Here is an 18,481-nt window from a genome sequence, read left to right as displayed (position 1 = left end):
TTATGCCAATATTAGTTGTTGTTACTTTTGGTGAGGGTTATGTTTTATACCCATATGTTACTTACTTTTATTTGAGCTGGTATTTGTGTTGCATCCCAATCAGTTCTCACAGTTTCTGGTGATGGGGCAGGGATACTGCAACCCAAGCCATACTTGCTTTGACTTGTACTAGAGCATGTTTAGTTGCACCCAGACATTTCATTCTGTTGCTGATAGTGAGCATTTACGTTGCACCCAAACCATACTTAGATTTATGTTGCTGGTGTTGGGTATTTGCATTGTGCCCAACCCGTAATTAGATCTATCTTGCTGTTGAGGAGCTTTTGCATTGCGCCCAAACCGTACATACATTTACATGTGATGGGGCATATTACTTGCACCCAAATATTGCTTTGTAATTGGGCTTGTGTGTTGCTACCCAAACAATATTTACATTACTACTACTTGCAATTGCTGGTGATGAGGCATTTCCTTTGCGCCCAAACATTTTCTTTGGGCCATATGTGTTGCTCCCATAGGAGGCATATGTTTGTACTTTATTGTATGTACCTACATGGTTGGTTGAAGGGGCAGGTGTATGTCACCCGTTCAGGGGCATGTTTTGTACCCCTTTGGGGTAGTATTGCTGCACGTCAATATTCTACTGACTGCTGTGGGGGTAGAGTGGGGGTGGGTTTCAAATGTGATTTGTTCCCCTGTCCTTAATATTTCCGGTTAGGACTGTGTTTTTGAGATTTCTGACCTTGCATCATTTTCATGTTTCTTCACATCCTTTGCTTGTCGGTTTAGTTTATGTATTGTGTGTGTACATTTTTACTTCCATCATTTGTCTTCATTTTATGAAGATGAGTATTACCTCTTATCCGCATTGTTATTTTGTATTATTTCCTTAAAGAAGGGAGGTGTGCTGTATCTTCAATTCTTTTAAGACAAGGAAACTGGAGGCAACGGGGCTTATGGCAGGTCCTGCCTACACGCTCCTTGGTTAAATTAGTCAAACACAAGGTATACAGTTCCTAAGTGGGGTGTGGAGGAGATCAAGGGGTGGGCAAAAAAGCTCTAGGTTGATGCAGAATGGGTGGGGGTGCTCCCTTTAGGAGCCGGGCCCTCACACACCCCAAGGGGTGTCATGCTTTATCATAGGGCAACTCTTTGTCGGGCCGGCGTTGCAACGCCCAATGAGCCCAGCAAGGGGGCTCTTTGCTGGTGTTCTTTTCTTTTTTCTGATGTGAGTCGAGAGGGGCGGTGGAACATGTGATGAAAACGTCTGAGTAGAAGTGGAGGGAGGGTGTGTTGATAAAAATAACTACAGGAATCCTCAAAAATATTTTTTTTGCTGTGTGACTGTGTTAAGGATAAAAGAAAAGTCGAGGTTGGAGCAGGGTACAATGAACCTCTCAGTCCCTAATAAGTGTGTGTGCTGGGGTCAACATTTTGTATGTCGATTATTGGCCAAAGGATCATGGCATTTCGTCAGGACTGGCGGACTCTAGAGAAGTGTAAATTATGACTTAAAGTACCTTCTGGTGAACCAAATTCAGGTCTATTGGCCCAAGTTGTTAGGGCTAGGATGAACGCTCATTGGTGTGGCGGCATTCTGTAAGCTGTCTATGCACTTAGTATCCCTTATAGGGACTTCATCTTTGCTCTGCCCCTTCCATGTGGGCAACACTGGTACCACAGGCAGGCACACTCTTGGCCTGGTTTACTTTTGTTCCCGTCTTCGGCCCTCTTCTGTGTGCACCTTGTCTTTGATCTTTTTTACTCTGTGGGACACATGGTTTTTCTCCCACTGCTATTGTGTTCCTCATGGTTCGGGCTGGGTTTCCATGACTCCACCTTCCTAATACCCTTATGGTATCTGCCATAGGCCTTCTTGTGTAGGCCCTTTTCTTCTTTATCATGCTCCTAATGCTGTTTACCTTCAGCAGTCTGGTGTTCTTGTATGCGTTTTTACCCTTTTGTTGTCCTACCTACCCAATTGGTGTACGGACGCTGCTGTTGCCTCCTGTGGGTGGCTTTTATACATGTTTGTAAGTAGAGGGACTATACAGCCCCTAAGCCAAATGCACAGCTTCGTGCCGCTATGTAGCGTGCACTCTGAATTCACATTCATTTATCAATTCTGAAATCTGTAAACCATTTTTATCCTTATTTTAACTCCTTTTAAACACTTTGTTCTCTAGTTTCATCTTCAGTCCACCAATCGGGTTCAGGTGCCAATTTGCAATTTTTTGACATTCGAACTGTGCCATTCCAGGCCTCTTTGAAAGAATGCGATAGATGCAAGAAGTCCTTCACAAGTAGTCATTTATTGTGCAGTTAAAAAACCCAATGCATTTCGGGCCTCCAGGTGCCCTTCTTCGGGGGTCACTACAAATTAATAACAATACAAACAAATTATTAACACTTTGTATCTTGAAAGCGCCACATCACTACGTCATTTCATCTCTAAATGTTAAATCACAATCATCATGACATTACCCACTGATGCACTGTTTTCATGTGACTACCATTCGTCTACCCGAGTCATCATGCGTCTAATCATAAATACACAGGGTATACATCCTGATTTCCAACATCATCTGTTCTCCTACAACTCATTCCAGTTTTTCTCCCTCCCATCTAGCGTAAACACAAGCTGTCTCTTTAACTTTCTGTGCTCAAAACGATGCCTACGTTAATCAAACCTCACGCGCTGCTTTATACTTGGGCTGTTCAACATATGCAATGCTCGCTATAAATATCATGTTTGGAAATACACAGAATGCCTTTCCGCTTACACTTATACAGACTGCTAAATAGACGCGTGCTCCTTCCACCCTATCGCTTACCTAATTAAACGATCTACTTGCGTCTCCCGTCCTCATCCTGATTATTCGAGCCGGTATAACGGACCATTTCCCTCCCGCACTTTTAAAACCATCCACCCTAGTATTCTCCCTCCCAATTCGCCCGAGCTCCAAACACCTCCTAGTACGTCATGACCTTGAGCTCTGGTTAAACCACATTTCCCGGAGTGCATCACTTGAGGAACTGACACTGCCCATAAACATACCGTTTTTTTTTAAAAAGCAACACACTTTTGCATGTCAGTTCAGTTCTACGACCTAGCGAAATAGATACATATAGTTGGTTGTCTTGCGATGGACTTCGATGTTTGCTCCGATTGTATGAAACATTAAACAATCCTCTTTCTCTTCGTGTAAGTGTTCCTTTGTGCGGGTGCAATCCCTGGGTAGGGCTTAAGTTACGAAATCATCTGTTCTCCTACAACTGAGAACAGATGATGTTGGAAATCAGGATGTATACCCTGTGTATTTATGATTAGACGCATGATGACTCGGGTAGACGAATGGTAGTCACATGAAAACAGTGCATCAGTGGGTAATGTCATGATGATTGTGATTTAACATTTAGAGATGAAATGACGTAGTGATGTGGCGCTTTCAAGATACAAAGTGTTAATAATTTGTTTGTATTGTTATTAATTTGTAGTGACCCCCGAAGAAGGGCACCTGGAGGCCCGAAATGCATTGGGTTTTTTAACTGCACAATAAATGACTACTTGTGAAGGACTTCTTGCATCTATCGCATTCTTTCAAAGAGGCCTGGAATGGCACAGTTCGAATGTCAGAAAATTGCAAATTGGCACCTGAACCCGATTGGTGGACTGAAGATGAAACTAGAGAACAAAGTGTTTAAAAGGAGTTAAAATAAGGATAAAAATGGTTTACAGATTTCAGTATTGATAAATGAATGTGAATTCAGAGTGCACGCTACATAGCGGCACGAAGCTGTGCATTTGGCTTAGGGGCTGTATAGTCCCTCTACTTACATGTTTCTTAACTAGTGGCAGCAGGGCATGCCTCAATATTCTCGTTTGCACGCAACTCATGCCAAAGGTAGATTAAAATTTGATGAATTAAGAGATGTTGGTTAAAATTGGTGTGCATCCCTCTACTTTCAAAAAAATTTTATACATGTTTGCCATTGTACCATGGGTTCGCTGTTGTATCTGCTGTTCTTTCAGTTCTCTTCTCCTGGGACGCAGATCCACTTGATTGTTTGGATTTTTATCTGGTAGCCTTCTTTTACAGGAGGCTGGGTTTCCCTTTCTTTCCTGACTCTTCCTCTCACCACTCCGACCATTGTGGCATCTCGTTTTCTTTGGGAGAGGTTCAATTTAACATCTTTGGTGGGAATATTTCATTACTTTTTCGTGGAGCATATTCTATCTTTCCCCAAGTTTCCAAGTAGCGTAGGTCAGGTCCTTACCTATTCAACAATTTGTTGTCTTTAGCCTCCGCCAGGCCTTCGTTTTCTCTGGCGGTCTCCTCCTTCTTCTCTTTTATGGTGGACTTTCCACATGCTACTTATTGTTTGCTTCTCGTGCTGCTGCTTGCTGGCATCCTTCTTCAGTCAGTGGCATTGGTTCTTGGAAGGTTGCCCTTGTTTTCCTGTAGTGGGCGATGTCTTCCACTTCCTACTCTTATGTGGCATTGATTTCTGTTTTCCTAACTATGTTTTTCTACCCCCACCTGTTACTGTTGTAACCTCTTCTTTTGACGGGAGGATTTATTATCTCTGTCCTTCCTTGGTTACTTCTGTTCTAGGAGTGCCCCTAATTCCTTCACTTCTCGTTCTCCTGCTCAGTGGCTGAGGACGTGGGTTACCTTCACAGGAGTGGATATACTTTTGTTGTACCCTCTATGACTTGTGTGTCTACATGAATTCCTATGTTTTTATATGCATATTTATCCTTGTATACATTAATCTTTGGCTGTCTCTCCATGTAAATACCATCTCTTGAATGGCTCTCTTGTAGATGTTTTTTACTTCAGGTATAGATGTTTTGTTTGCACATATGGTCGTTTGGCCTTCTATATGGTGTACATCACTGCATTTTACCTGCGCCGTTCTTGGGACTGGCTTCTACCTTATTGGTTGTACTTGGCCGTTTCCTTCCTTCTCTTCCATACATCTCTGTTTCATATTTTGGTGGGATGACCTGTATTTATCTTAAAGGTTCTGAATGTAATCCTTACCGTTGTTGTTGTTGTCCTAGCGGTGCTCTTCTGCATTCATTTTTCTCTTTCTCTTACTCCATCATTCTATCATTGGAGGTATATTTTCTTTTAACTCCTTTTCTCAGGATAGTTTCCTTGTGGGTGTGCTTTACTCGTATCTGTTGCTGCAGCCAAGCACACTGTGAATGCTCCCTCCATTGTTTTGAGCCTGGACTCTGTGCACTAATATCCTTTGTCCCTTTGCATTCCCTGATCTTAGGTTGCACCCCCCTCTCCATACCCTTGGGCTGCTCTTTTTTAATGGTTCTATACCGTGTTTCTCATTACACTTTGTACTCCCTATGTACTTTCCATAGTCCTCCTTGGAGATTGGTCCTTTTGGTGAGCATCTGATTCACCTATCATTTTCGGATGGTCTGGTCCCTTTCTGTCTTTGTACTTGCTTCTCTTATTTGGGAATCTTTGGTGAGGTCAGTTCGCCATCCCTCCTCCTAGGATGATATTGCTTGGGTATTTGATTCTAAGAATCTGCGGCTAGATGTCTGTCAGATGGACAAGTTACTTACCTTTGGTAAAGCCTTATCTTGTAGAGACCGCACCTAGCCGTAAATTCCTTACCGACTCACCCACCTTCCACACACTGCGAACTGAGGGCCCTGTTGTCTCCAAGATCTGCTCTTTACAGTTATTTCAATCTGTACTTGTTGCTTCAAGATTTTTCTCTCTTTGGCACACTGTTTCCAAAATTGTTTATCTAAGTGGCTATGTGTTGTTGGTGTGAAAATAGTTACAAAAGAAACTGATGTAATAGTGTTGGGGGGGCTTATATGGACTCCATTGACTAACCATATGGGAGGCGATGTTGCTATGGAGTCACTCGAAGCCCTCTACCGACGTGCAGAGGTACTGTTCAAAAAATTTCCTGACCCAGTCTGGAGCCTGGGGGGGATTCTAAGATAAGGAATCTGTGGCTAGATCCGGTCTCTACCAGATAAGGTGTTACCGAAGGTAAGTAACTAGCCCTTCTGTGGTACGTCCGTGTTGATAACCCATATGCCACTCTCTTGTTATTTTTTATATCATACACTGCCTGTTGCTATTTTTAAACAATAAAAAGTGCAGTCCCACCACTGCACTGTACTTACATGTGCATCCATATACACTATGTACAATTGGGCATGTAAAAATGCTTCAGCATGGTTGAGAAAGGGAGTTCACAAAGGAATTCTGGAGTACCTTTTGTACCTATGTCTGTCTCTTGTTTCCAGATTTATTTTTGTACTCCTTTGGAGGAAATGTTGCGCTGTTTGGAATTCACAAGCCTAGCAGGAGTCCTGCGGGAGGAAAATTCAGCTATTTTTGTGAATCGTGCGCATGGCTTATTGTTAGAACGCCATACATTTGCCCAATCTAGAAAAGGATCTTCTATGACTAACGGAAATTATCTACAACATCTCCAAATGCATCAAGGTGACCAGGAGCTGGGTCACAAACACTTAATTATCCTTTTTAAGTTATGGTTCTATTTTCTGTATCACAACTAACGTTAGCAAACAGTCTAATGTTTCAAATCTACATAAGCATTTCCATTTTCGATAAGACACAACATTGAAAAATATTTTGAAATCTTTTCATAATATCTTCTTATTTGTTTACAGCTCCAGGAAATAAGTGAGATTCCGTTGGAAAATATAGAATTTGCAAAGGTAGGTTTTGAACTTTTGTTCTTGCTATGCTGTTTAATACTTGATCTTTCTGTAGGTTTTCAGTTTTCAGCCTTTCCTCTTATTTATTTTTACTCCAGGGTAGAGGAACGTTTCCTTGTGATATTTCACTGCTTGAGATTCATCAAGATTTGGATTGGAATCCGAAGGTTTCTACATTGAATGTCTGGCCACTCTACATCTGTGATGATGGAGCCGTGATATATTACAGGTCTGTAACTATTCCACTATTGCAGATTCATTTCTTGTTAGTCTTTGGGAAAGCTGCAGAATCCATGGAATTGTCACTTTTATTCTTTTCGAACCAACAGGACTGGATCCCTTTGTAAGTCAGTTATGAAAGGTTCTCGATTTTCATGCCTAATTCCTTTCATTTTAGACATTTGCCAAAACACGAATGGGTTGTTAATCGTAATTGGACTGGATTGGGTTGACAGCTAAGTTATATGGCACCAATAGGTCTGGATTTTGACTGCACATTTGTCAAACAGACTTATTGCAAACAATATTCATAGATTTGGCTTTGGGCCCGTACCTTTTAACCGTGGGCTTTTTTTGGCCTGCATCTTTCAGACTGTCGGTCAAGACTTGACTCCGCCTCATTGGACTATTTATTTCTTACCTTATACTATCGGCTTTCTGGGTATATTCCTCAGAATGCAGACCAGTGCTTGCTTTGAACTGCATGAGGGACAACTGCATGGCACTAGCACTGTCTTCCACTCCTGCTGGAATCTCCCATTTGTCTCACACTCATGTACAAGTTGCTTGAGATTTCTCAAGCTCAGTGAAACCTTCCCACCTTCTCATCATAACACGAGACACAAATAGGAACGGCCGTGGAGAATGCCCTCTCTAATTCTTTCAGTCTATTATGCCTTGAAAAAGCTACAGGTGAATTGGGCCACTAGGGTGGTAAAGCATGTGTTGGCTGATGCTTACGTGAAAAACTATTGTCAAGCTAAAGCAATAAACTGAATATATGCATCAACAAGAAAACCTCACGATCATACTAAAGAATAAACTGATTTATCCCAGTGTATTTGGTCTTCTTCATATGAATATTGAGCCTCATGAAATATTATTCAGGTTTGAGCTAGACATATGATGCATATTCTAGGGTAGCCTCCCTGTGTTAATAACGCAGCATGCATTAGACCATTAAACTCAGACGTCTTGGATTAGCCAAGCTTTGTTTTAATTATGTATTATATGAGTTCGAATCAGGGCCTCAAGTACAATTGATCAAAGGTTGTCACTGATGAAACTGTTCACCTAGATAAAAAAAAAGTAGCTTACATTGATGAATAGATTTGTAACAGCGAAGTTGCAATATTTATAGAGGTAATGATTTACTTCAGAGGGCAGGTATGACGGACGAGACAGCTGTTGGCCATCGTGTGTTTCTTCATGGAGTTGAGGAGAAACAACCTTACTTTTCTTCAAAGTAATTAGGACAAACAGTAGCAAATATTAGCAGGTCCGATTTGAATTTGTGGAGAGGTTTTCTCGCATGAACTCTAGTAGTTTCTTGAAAATTTTGTAAGTGTATTTCTTTTTGTTGGGGGGCAACTACATTCCAGGTGACCAAAATGAAAGAACTTTCACATATCACACTATGACTTTAGGCGGTACTAGCAAACCCCATCCTTCAAGTTCCCTTAACACATAATATTTTGCCAACTTAAGGACTTAGTTGAATATCTTTGCAAGACTTTCAAATGGCAGACTTTACTATGCTATGCTTACATTTTGTCTGCCATTCTCATCTTAACGTTTTTGGATGCCCTTTTGCATAATTTTCACCTTATCAGACAAAAAACCTCCGGAAATTGTTCGTTAAGAATTATTTGTGTTCGAATAAAGGCTGCTGTCTAGCTAGAGACTGGATCAACCATTTTAATTGCAGGCCGTTTGGATTGGAAATCATCCAAAATAAGACCGTAACAGAACATGGAATGTAAAGTACATAAAGCATCTTTTCAAAGCTACTGTCTGCCTTGGACTTGCAATCCACTTGATTGGGCCCCAAAGGCAGAACATATGTTTTTTCATCATACATTAACTTACTGCGCACTCCTTCGCATTCTGTCCTCTTCAGTTTCTAAACCTAGCCCCACCCCACCCAAAATCGGCAGCATTATAAATACAGACCGCAGTGATCAAAGTAAATATAAAACATCATTTTATAAACATTCTATTAATTTTAACTAATACTTTTTAAACTGGCAGAAGCATAGATTCATCAAGCACTGCTGGGTCAACAGTCAGATCCTTAGAGAGGGCCATTCCCCCAACTCTGTTCTGCAATATTTCTTGATGGGAGTACACTCCTCCGACTCACCACCTTTTGGCGGCGTGGGAGTAATGCCATGGTATTGTAAGGAAATGCCTTGTTCGAGGCATGTGTGCTGTAGATACACATGCTTTGCATACTCCTGTCATCTAGTGTTGGGTCTGGATATTTGCAAGTTGTTTTTCTTCATTTGTAATTGGATCCTGAAGCATATGTGCTAAAATAATAAGGACGTACATTTTGATAAAATCTTTCCCCTCTCCCCCTTTTTTATTGCACGCTCAATTTTCTGTATATAGTATACTGTCTTTATCACCAATCATTACATGTCACTTTCACCACAGTCACGTATTTCATATTGCAATTGAAATTGTAAATTGCGACAGCCATGATTATTTGATTGTCTCCGAATACATTATTGAATTCTAATTTTGGTGTGTGTTATATCTTTATTTTTTCTTTGCGAATCATTGATATGTGTTATAAGTAAGCTGTTGCTACTTACCGTTAGTAATTGAAAACCCCGACAGAATCATTTTTCACTTTAAATACGTACACCCAGGTTCTGAGGGACACTGGGTTGTCCCATTACGTTTACCACTGTACCAGTATGGAATCTCAACATGGTTCTCACAAGGCTCATAGGGCCACCTTTTGAACCATTGCACAAGTACCCCTTGCAACTTCTCTCATGGAAGGTTGCCTTTCCTCATTGCCATTGTAGTGTAGTTCCTTCATTCCCAATAGGCTCTGCGCATTGGAATAATATATCCTATAGATTTGACGTAGGACTGAGGTGAACTAGGTCTCTATTGAATATACTAAACTTAATTGTGTGTGTGCCTGCTAACTCCGATATCACTAGAAAATTTCTCAAATACACAAGAATGGATTCGTTTCTGACAACCGCATAAACATGACAACTTTGTTTCCCAAGAGTAAGAATATATCTCTCAGAGTCGCGGAAACAATAGAGTCAATCGTGCATGCTTCGTTTCTACAGAGTGCCAGAGAAATAGTGAGACAGGCGTTTTCAATAAACCGACCCCCCAGGATATAGCGGCATGGATTAGCAAATTTAGCGGCACAAATATGGAAATGTAGCGGCACAAATATGGAAATTTAGCGACATTTTCGCGGCCCTTTATTTTACTCATAATCATTCATTTTCAGCCTTAAATCAATGGAAACTGTTTTAGCAGAGTATTCCACTTTGAATAGGCAACATGGGATATGTAACAGAGGAAGCATTCACAGGTGAAGGCTCCCTAACCACCGCCTCGCCTTCCACACACCCACCGGGCATTTCCGCTCTGCCCAACTGGCCCTGGACCCTGCCCATGGGTCCTCAAGACCACAGCTGGAGGAAGATCCTTCTGCTACCTTACTGCGAGGGCTTGGAACTCCTTGAATCTACATCCCAGCCAATCACCGTCTCTGCCTCAATTCAGGAAGGATCTCAAGGCCTTGCTCTTCGACTGAACAGCAGATCCACCCCACCCAATCAGCAACTTGAGACCCTAACGTGTGAGTAGTCGTGCTTTACAATTGACAATTGACGCTGTCAGTTTTGCAGCATCAATCAGACCGGGATTGAGCAGGGTTTGTTACGCATGGACAAAGGAGAGCGCACTTCCTCAGTTTCTTACAGTCATTGCAGGCAAAGTTCGCTCCTGTACCTGCATCAAGCCCCTGGCTCTGCCTTGGTGCTTTTTGACTGAGGATCCCAAGATGCATTGCAAACCGTGCTTTTTCCAGGGAATAAAATGTCCCCTACACAAAGACTCTGCCTGCAGTTTTGCCTGAGAAACACACTTGAAAGAAAACTGCCCCAAATTGATTCAGAAGCCACCCACTATGTTCCAGTCCCATGTTTTTGACCAAGTTTGGTGTGCTCCTCTAAGTCCCTTAAGAGGTGCTGTGAAACCAGTTTTGGTGTCTTCTTGATGACCTGCATCCCAGAGGTTCGGATACCACCAAATTCTGCACTTACTGCAGGAAGAACTAAAGGTCTGCTTAGTGCCTATAAGAATCCCTACGTGCTGTGAGAAGGAACGAGTGTGCCTGGCCTTGCAGGTGGAGAGACTTTCAAGGAGGAGAAGCCCCGTGTGTGTCTCCAGTGTTTTGCACCTCAGAGTTAGTGGATAACTTCAGTGAGTGAAGCCATGAGTGACCAGCATCTTTAGGTGGTCCACTGGTCTTTTTCTGTGGATCCTACATGAGAACTGCCCCAAAGACTGTTTCATCCTACTGTGTCCATATCTATTGTCCACTGTAGCCGTGATGTGCAGCTTCTACTGCACCTTGAAACTCAGAACCTGATCTGCCCAGGGGCCATGCCTGTACATTGCCTCTGTGAACCTGATCAGCCTGGGAGGCTGTATCTGCACATTGCCAGATCAGCTGACTAGGCCTCCTCAACTGTCAAGTGTAGCCCTTGACACCTGTACTTATACTGTATCCATACTTCATACTTTCTGGTTCACTATAATGAACCAGGCAGTAGATCAGATGCTGCCTCCACCTCACAGAAGTGATTTTGCGGGCACTTTTGTACAAATTGCGGCATTTTTACAAAAGTGCAGATTTTGCGGGCACTTTTGTAAAAATCGCGGCATTTTTACAAAAGTGCCGATTTCGCTGCAAACCGCGAAATCACAAAATCCTGGAGGGTCTGCCTAGAGACTGGGGTGAACAGAATACATCAGATTCTGACAGGTTATCTGAAACGGAAGAGGCAGGCGAGCTGCAGAAAGAAGAGCAAAAATCCTATGGGCATGAATGTGTGGATTATAGCATTCCAAAAGAGGGAGATGTGTCTCCTGCAGTGCCTGACTCACCACTAGGCAACAGTAACCTGCTTTCATGCTCTATTGAGAAGGGCAGCCAAAAGATTCGATCTTCTCATGATGTTAGTAGAGCAGCAGTGCATTCCATATGAATGTCAGGAACAACCCAGTAGGACCACACAGTCAGTCCCATCCTGGATTTTGTAAGGTCAGCTGGCCTTTCATTATTGAAGGCGCACCAGTGACGATGCAGGCAGTATGGCCCCATTTGGAGAAGAATTATAGGGTCCCGGATTCAACCTGCCCATGGTGAAGGACCATCCTAAGTCCTATTTCAACATTATGGCAGCAGCTCAAAGGAGATCAAAAAATCCTGTCATGTCAACATCATCAACACCTGACTGAGACAGACAAAAACCATAAACTGGGTCACAGGGTTTAATTCTATGGCGATAATGTCTATAAAAGATGCAAATTACTTAGCCATCCATGGCTTTTACAACTGATAGATGTTCAAGCCATCTCCCCACTGATAAATGTGATCTCAGAATACAGAAGAGACGAGGCCAAGGCCAAAGTTAAGGAGGGGGCCAATGCATCACCTCCATCATGGATGCAGCAATAGATGTGCCTAATGCAGGATTCCATCAACTGGCAGCTGGCACGGTCCTAAGAAGCCAAGGGTGGCTATGTTGTATAGCTTTCTGCCTGGAAGTCCATTTCAAAACAAACACTATTTGGAAAACATGTGGGCAATGCACTTCAAAATATAAACACTGCATGGTCCGGTTGAACTTTGCTGTATAGGCATCATATTTTATCTGCTTTTTGTTACTCCAGACGCTCATGGGGCGCTTTCCCCAGTATGGGGGTCAAAAGAGATCCTATTCTTTTTCTGGCAAAGGTGGATATGACCTGGGCGATTCAACCAATAGAGGCCAAAAACGAGGCTATGGCAGAACCTCTGGAAATAAGAAGGGTAAGTCCAAACCACACACCAAAGACAACTAGAACAGAGATTGACTCTTCTGACTTGCCCCCTTGCTATACCAAACCTATTTAGTCGGTAGGAGGATTTCACTTTACATCCTCTTGGGAATCCGTAATATTAGACCGTAATGACTGCTGCATATAGTGCATTCAGGACACAACTTTGAATTTGCACAAATACCACTAAGTCATCCACCCAAGAAGGAACATCAACTACACTAGTGGGAGCTGCAATAGGAGCTGCAATAGGAGATTTGTTTCCTCCTCCTGAGAGGAGCAATAGAGACTAACAAAAAAATCCTAAAGAGGCTAGAGTACTCCAGGTTCTTTAAATAAAAAAGCAACTGTGACAATGGAGACCGATTCTGAACCCCAGAGTGTTTATCAAGTTCCTGAAAAACAATCCTTTCAAATAGTGATCATGCAGGAAGTCATTCTGATGCTTCAGGAAGGTGAACAACTTACCTCTGTGGCTCTTTTGCGGGCACTTTTGTAAAAATCGCTGCATTTTTACAAAAGTGCCGATTTTGTGGCAAACCCCGAAGGGTCTGAATAAAAAGGGTTTATTGAACAGTCTTCTTTCTCATGCAAAAGAGGTGAACTGCTACAATCGTTATGCAGACTGCAAAGTACAATGCGTACAGCGTAACCAGTAATATGAAATAATACTGTAAGAGCATTGTATGGTTTCTAAGCCATATAAAAATACATACATAAATAACATTGACTAAAATACTCAACTGGTGCTTCTAAAATACGCCTACCCCAATGTACCCAACCTAAGTTTAGTACGAGGGAAGAAGTAAGTATTGTGTAGCATAGGTTTTGTTTTTGCCAAGTATCTACCAAAGGTTTCTCTAGGTTCTAATTAGTTCCATACCTTGTTAGAATGAAGGAGGTCTGGTATCCCTGTCTCGGGACTTGATTTCCCAACATCCCGCAAGGGGAGCCGGAAACACTGGAGCTGGATTCTCGGCAGGAGAAGGGCAGCTTCCTGATCAGTGCGTCAGCTGACGAGTTGGCTTCCTTCTGCACTTGCTGTAGCAAGCTGCGTCGGGCAAGTAGGTCTTCGAACTATTTATACCTTGAAGGTGTTTTGGAATGCCATAGTATGACATAAAGTCGGGCATATGAACGTCAGGAAAGAACCCCTAGGGAATAGTTGTTCTTTGTAAAGTAACTGAGTTCTTGGACAAGTCAATATTTTATTCAAGAGGAAGTCCCTGACTGCTTAAGCTGGTTTTCCAAGAAGTCGTTGTTACGTTTGGTACGGGTGGAAGTAGCCATGCCTGTATTTGGGTAGCATGGGCTATGCCTAAATAAGGGTTTGATTTCTATGCCTATATAAGGGCAATGTGAATTGTACCTATATAATGGCATGAATCGGGAAAATTCACTCCGAGCTTAAAACGCAACACAACACCATGACATCACTGAGGAGAGTTGGTGAGTTACAGGTGTTACCCTTAGAAGAACCCTTCTTTCAGCTACACAAAGACAGGATAGTTCTCTGCACCAACTCTAAATTTGTTCCCAAAGTAGTTTCTGCTTTTCGTATAAGCGGATTGGTTCAATTACCAGTTTTCTTTCCACAACCTGATTCTGTAGCAGAATGCACTCTTCATACGCTTGACGTTAAAAGAGCTTTACTGTACTACATAGATGGGACAAAAGACTTTTGCAAAACAAAACAACTGGTTCAAGGCATATGAGCTGCAGATCTTACACTGTGCATTAGATCGCCACCTGGTGTTGGGCTTGGATGATTGCATGTTGTTGTCGTCTTGGAGGAAGTTTTTGTAGTCACGAGATAGGTGACTCCACCCTTGGACGATAGTGCGCATGGGCATCGGGTCCATCCTTAGATTGTTTTTTTCTGCCACTGGGTTCGGATGAAAATTTTCCGCTCCGGTTCGAAATCCACTTTTCAAGTACTTTGACGCAAAAAAACGTATTCAAACTTCACTAAACTACTTTCGATATCGACAAACATTGTCTTGACTCAATCAGCTCGATTCCGGTCGTCGACGCGGGCCGTTGGGCCTATCCACGCCGTGAGGCCTACACCTCATGGAAAGGACGCCATTCAAAAGATGCCCCAACTGTGGAGCAAAGTTCCCACACAGTGACCATCACGAGGTGTGTAACCTGTGCTTTTCGCCAGAGCACGACGAATCCAGCTGCACAGCCTGTGCGTCCTTTCGATCCAAGAAAACCATTTGAGATTGGAGGGCCCGTCGACACGACATGCAGAGATCGGCCTCCGAACCGGTGGATATCTTCGACGAAGAAGTTCTGCTCGTTCCCGAAGAAGATTCAGACGATCTCCAAATCGTATCAGAGGCAGACGATTCAGAAGACTCCATGCCATCGGGTCAGCGCGTGAGTACTACTGCCCGGACCCATACCCATCACCCAAAGACAAAAATATGAAGCCAGAATCTCACGCCTCGAAGCCGACGAGACCAGCTTCCACCCCGAAGCCAATATCTTCGGTACCGAAACCTACAAGGCCTGATTCCGATGCACTCAAGCCCTCGAAACAGCCTACGACTCCAAAAACAACACCTTCGATGCCAAAATCTACGCCAAAGGACACAGTTACAACTCCTAAGGCTAAAGGCAAGCAGCAACCACGCCCGGAACTGAAAAAATCGGCACCGGCAAAGGTTCCGCAAGGAGAAGAACTTTTCCAACCTGATCCTCTACAAAAGAAGATCTACATTGACCCAAAGGCAGGTCATGTATCCACTACACCACACAGGAAAAGAACATTAGACACAGCACCTACACCTGCAGTGCCTGTCAAGAAGGACTCTGCCACATCTCCTATGCACCCTTCTTCTCCTATACTTCCTTTTCCTTCATCTCCTGTTCCTCCTAACAATTGACCTCAAAATTCTCCTGAACACTCTCCTCCTCATTCTTCACCACATACACCTCAAAATGATGATGAGTATAGCATAGGGGGAGAGGTAGACCCAGATGAGACTTTTCCCTACCCTGTTGATGATCCAGATTGGGTGTACCCAAACCCACAGGATGTGCCAGATATTCCTAACCCACAGGCATACCCATCAAAACCTTCTCCCCCAGAAGACAATATTGGTTTTGGGCATTTACTGAATAGGGCTGCCATTTATCATGGGGTCACCATGCATTCAGACGAGGCAGAGGAATTTTTTTTATTAAATACGTTTGAACAATCACAACGGTCTGTTCAAATTCTTCCTATGATCAAAGGGGTCATCACCGAGAAGGTGGTTGTATCGGTGATGGATCAACTAAGGGAGGGCATCGACACCTGCCGACCCCAGGCCCTGGTCCTACTAGATCTGTCCGCCGCGTTCGACACGGTGGACCACGACATCTTGTTGACCCGTGTCGAGGCGGCTGGCATAGGGGGCATGGCCCTTGCCTGGCTCCGTTCCTTTCTAACGGACAGGGAGCAGGCCGTCCATCTGGCCAACTTCACCGCCCCACCTCGGAGGGTGACCTGTGGAGTCCCCCAAGGTTCTTCCCTGTCCCCCTTGTTATTTAATTTATACATCTCACCTCTCTTTTTTTTCTTTACAGCAGATGGAGGTCTCGGTGTTTAAATACGCCGATGACCTCCAACTCATCTTCAACCTCTCCTCTTCCCCTTCCTCTGCCTCAAATTTTCAGAAGGTCATGCTCTTCATCCAAGGTTGGATGAACTGCAACCACCTCAAATTAAACCCTGACAAGACTGAACTAGTCTTGGCGGGGGGTGGTTGCAGTCCTTGGTCCTCTTCCTTCTGGCCCCCATCCCTCGGTCCCCCCCCCCTTCCAGTTCCCAAGGTTAAAACCCTAGGCATTTTCATCAACCCCCTGCTCACTCTCCATGCACAGATCAACTCAGTGGTGTCTGCTTGCTTCTTCTCCCTTCGTATTATCCAAAAGGTGTCCCGTTTTTTCACTGCTGCTGCACTTAAACTCATCCTCATGGCCATGGTGCTCTCGCGCCTTGACTATGGGAATGTGATTTACAACGGTGCGCCGGCCTACCTGATCCGTCGGCTCCAACTGATCCAAAATCAGGCGGCCCGCCTGATATATGGACTCCCCAGGTTTAACCATGCAACCCCTCTGTTACAGTCTTTGCATTGGCTTCCAGTGAGGGAGAGGGCGCTCTTTAAGCTGGGCTGCATTACCTATCAGGCCAGGACAGGGACTGCCCCCGTCTTCCTTTGTGAAGCCATCTCTCCCTATCTTCCGACCAGAGCGCTCCGTTCCACCCACCAGGCTCTCTTATCAGTCCCCCGTTTTAAGAAACAGAAGTCCGGGGGGGTCAGATTTGCAGTGCTAGCTCCATCTTTCTGGAATTCACTCCCTTTTACACTTAGGACTTCATCTTCTTATCTGGAATTTCGTAAATTATTGAAGACCTTCCTGTTTTCTAGATCTGCAACAGCCTAGCCCCTTTCTCGCCTCCACTGATTCACAGCTATTTTAGCGCCAAGAAACCGGTCCGGTATAAGCGCGCTCTACAAATACATTAAAATTCAAAATTCAAATTCAAATCAAACATGCTCCAGAGATTTTAAAGATCCGGTACGTGCTAGGATCCTAAATCCTAGAATTGAGAAAAAGTACAGGCCTGCTCCTGGTGATCCAGCCTACATTAAAGGACAGCTACCCTTATATTCCCTAGTTGTCTCAAATGCTAGAAAAAGAGCAAACTCACAAACATCAGGTGAAGCACCACCCCCTGATAAAGAACCTAAGGTGATAGATGCTACAGGAAAAAGAATAGCTGCACAAGCTACCAATACATGGCGTATAGCTAACACGCAAGCCCTCCTTGCAAGATATGACAGGGCTCATTATGATCAGTTAGAAAAATGAATGCAACATCTACCTGACCAATATAAGGCGCAGGCAAACAACCTTATACAAGAAGGCAAGTTCATTTCAAATGCCTCAATCAAGTGTGCACCTGATGTAGCAGACACTGCATCCAGAGCTGTTAACACTAGTGTCCTACTTAGACGCCATGCGTGGCTACGCATTTCAGGATTTAGGCAGGAAGTGCAAACTACCATATTAAATCAGCCATTCAACCAACATCAATTGTTTGGACCAGAGGTAGACACAGCACTTGAGAAAATGAAAAAAGATACAGATACAGCCAAGTCTATGGGAGCTGTGCAATCCACACAAGCTAGAGGCTCATGTCGTCGCTCCTTCTATAGGGGAGGCTCCAAACAAACTGGAGCAGACAATACAGCTTCCTTCAAAGCCAATATTCAGGCATCCTCCAGTAAAGGATATTTTAGAGGAGGCTATAGAGGCAACAACAATAAAGGAAGAGGTTGAGGTAACAATAATAATCGAACCTCTTCACCACAAAACAGTGACTTCCCTCTGCTCCTCCAACAGCACTCCACTCCTGTGGGGGCAGATTAACACAGTTCCTACCAGTCTGGAATTCCATCACAACACATAGGTGGGTAAGACAATTTATCCAGTATGGCTACTGCCTTGAACTTACAGCTACCCCTCCACGCATACCACCCAGGCAGGGTCAAATGTCTGCAGAACATCTTACGCTGCTCAAACAAGAAGTCCTATCACTTCTTCAAAAGAACGCAATAGAAACAGTTCCTTTACAACATCAAGGAACAGGGG

The 18,481-nt window shown here is 43.5% G+C and overlaps 1 protein-coding gene across 4 annotated transcripts in view; it reads left to right on the top strand.

Annotated features, from left to right (window-relative positions):
- USP47 (ubiquitin specific peptidase 47) overlaps nt 1-18,481 on the top strand; it is a 1,403,284-nt gene that overhangs the window by 1,290,939 nt on the left and 93,864 nt on the right. For all 4 annotated transcript variants that reach the window (XM_078680933.1, XM_078680934.1, XM_078680932.1 and 1 more), the window contains 2 exons: nt 6,689-6,736; nt 6,835-6,965. In XM_078680933.1, the coding sequence (XP_078537059.1) occupies nt 6,689-6,736; nt 6,835-6,965 (179 nt within the window). The remainder of the gene's footprint in view (nt 1-6,688; nt 6,737-6,834; nt 6,966-18,481) is intronic.

Source organism: Lissotriton helveticus, chromosome 3_1, assembly GCF_964261635.1.
Source record: "Lissotriton helveticus chromosome 3_1, aLisHel1.1, whole genome shotgun sequence".
Taxonomy (NCBI): domain Eukaryota; kingdom Metazoa; phylum Chordata; class Amphibia; order Caudata; family Salamandridae; genus Lissotriton; species Lissotriton helveticus.
Note: the sequence above shows the minus strand (reverse complement) of the source record. Positions and strands in the feature narration are given on the sequence as shown.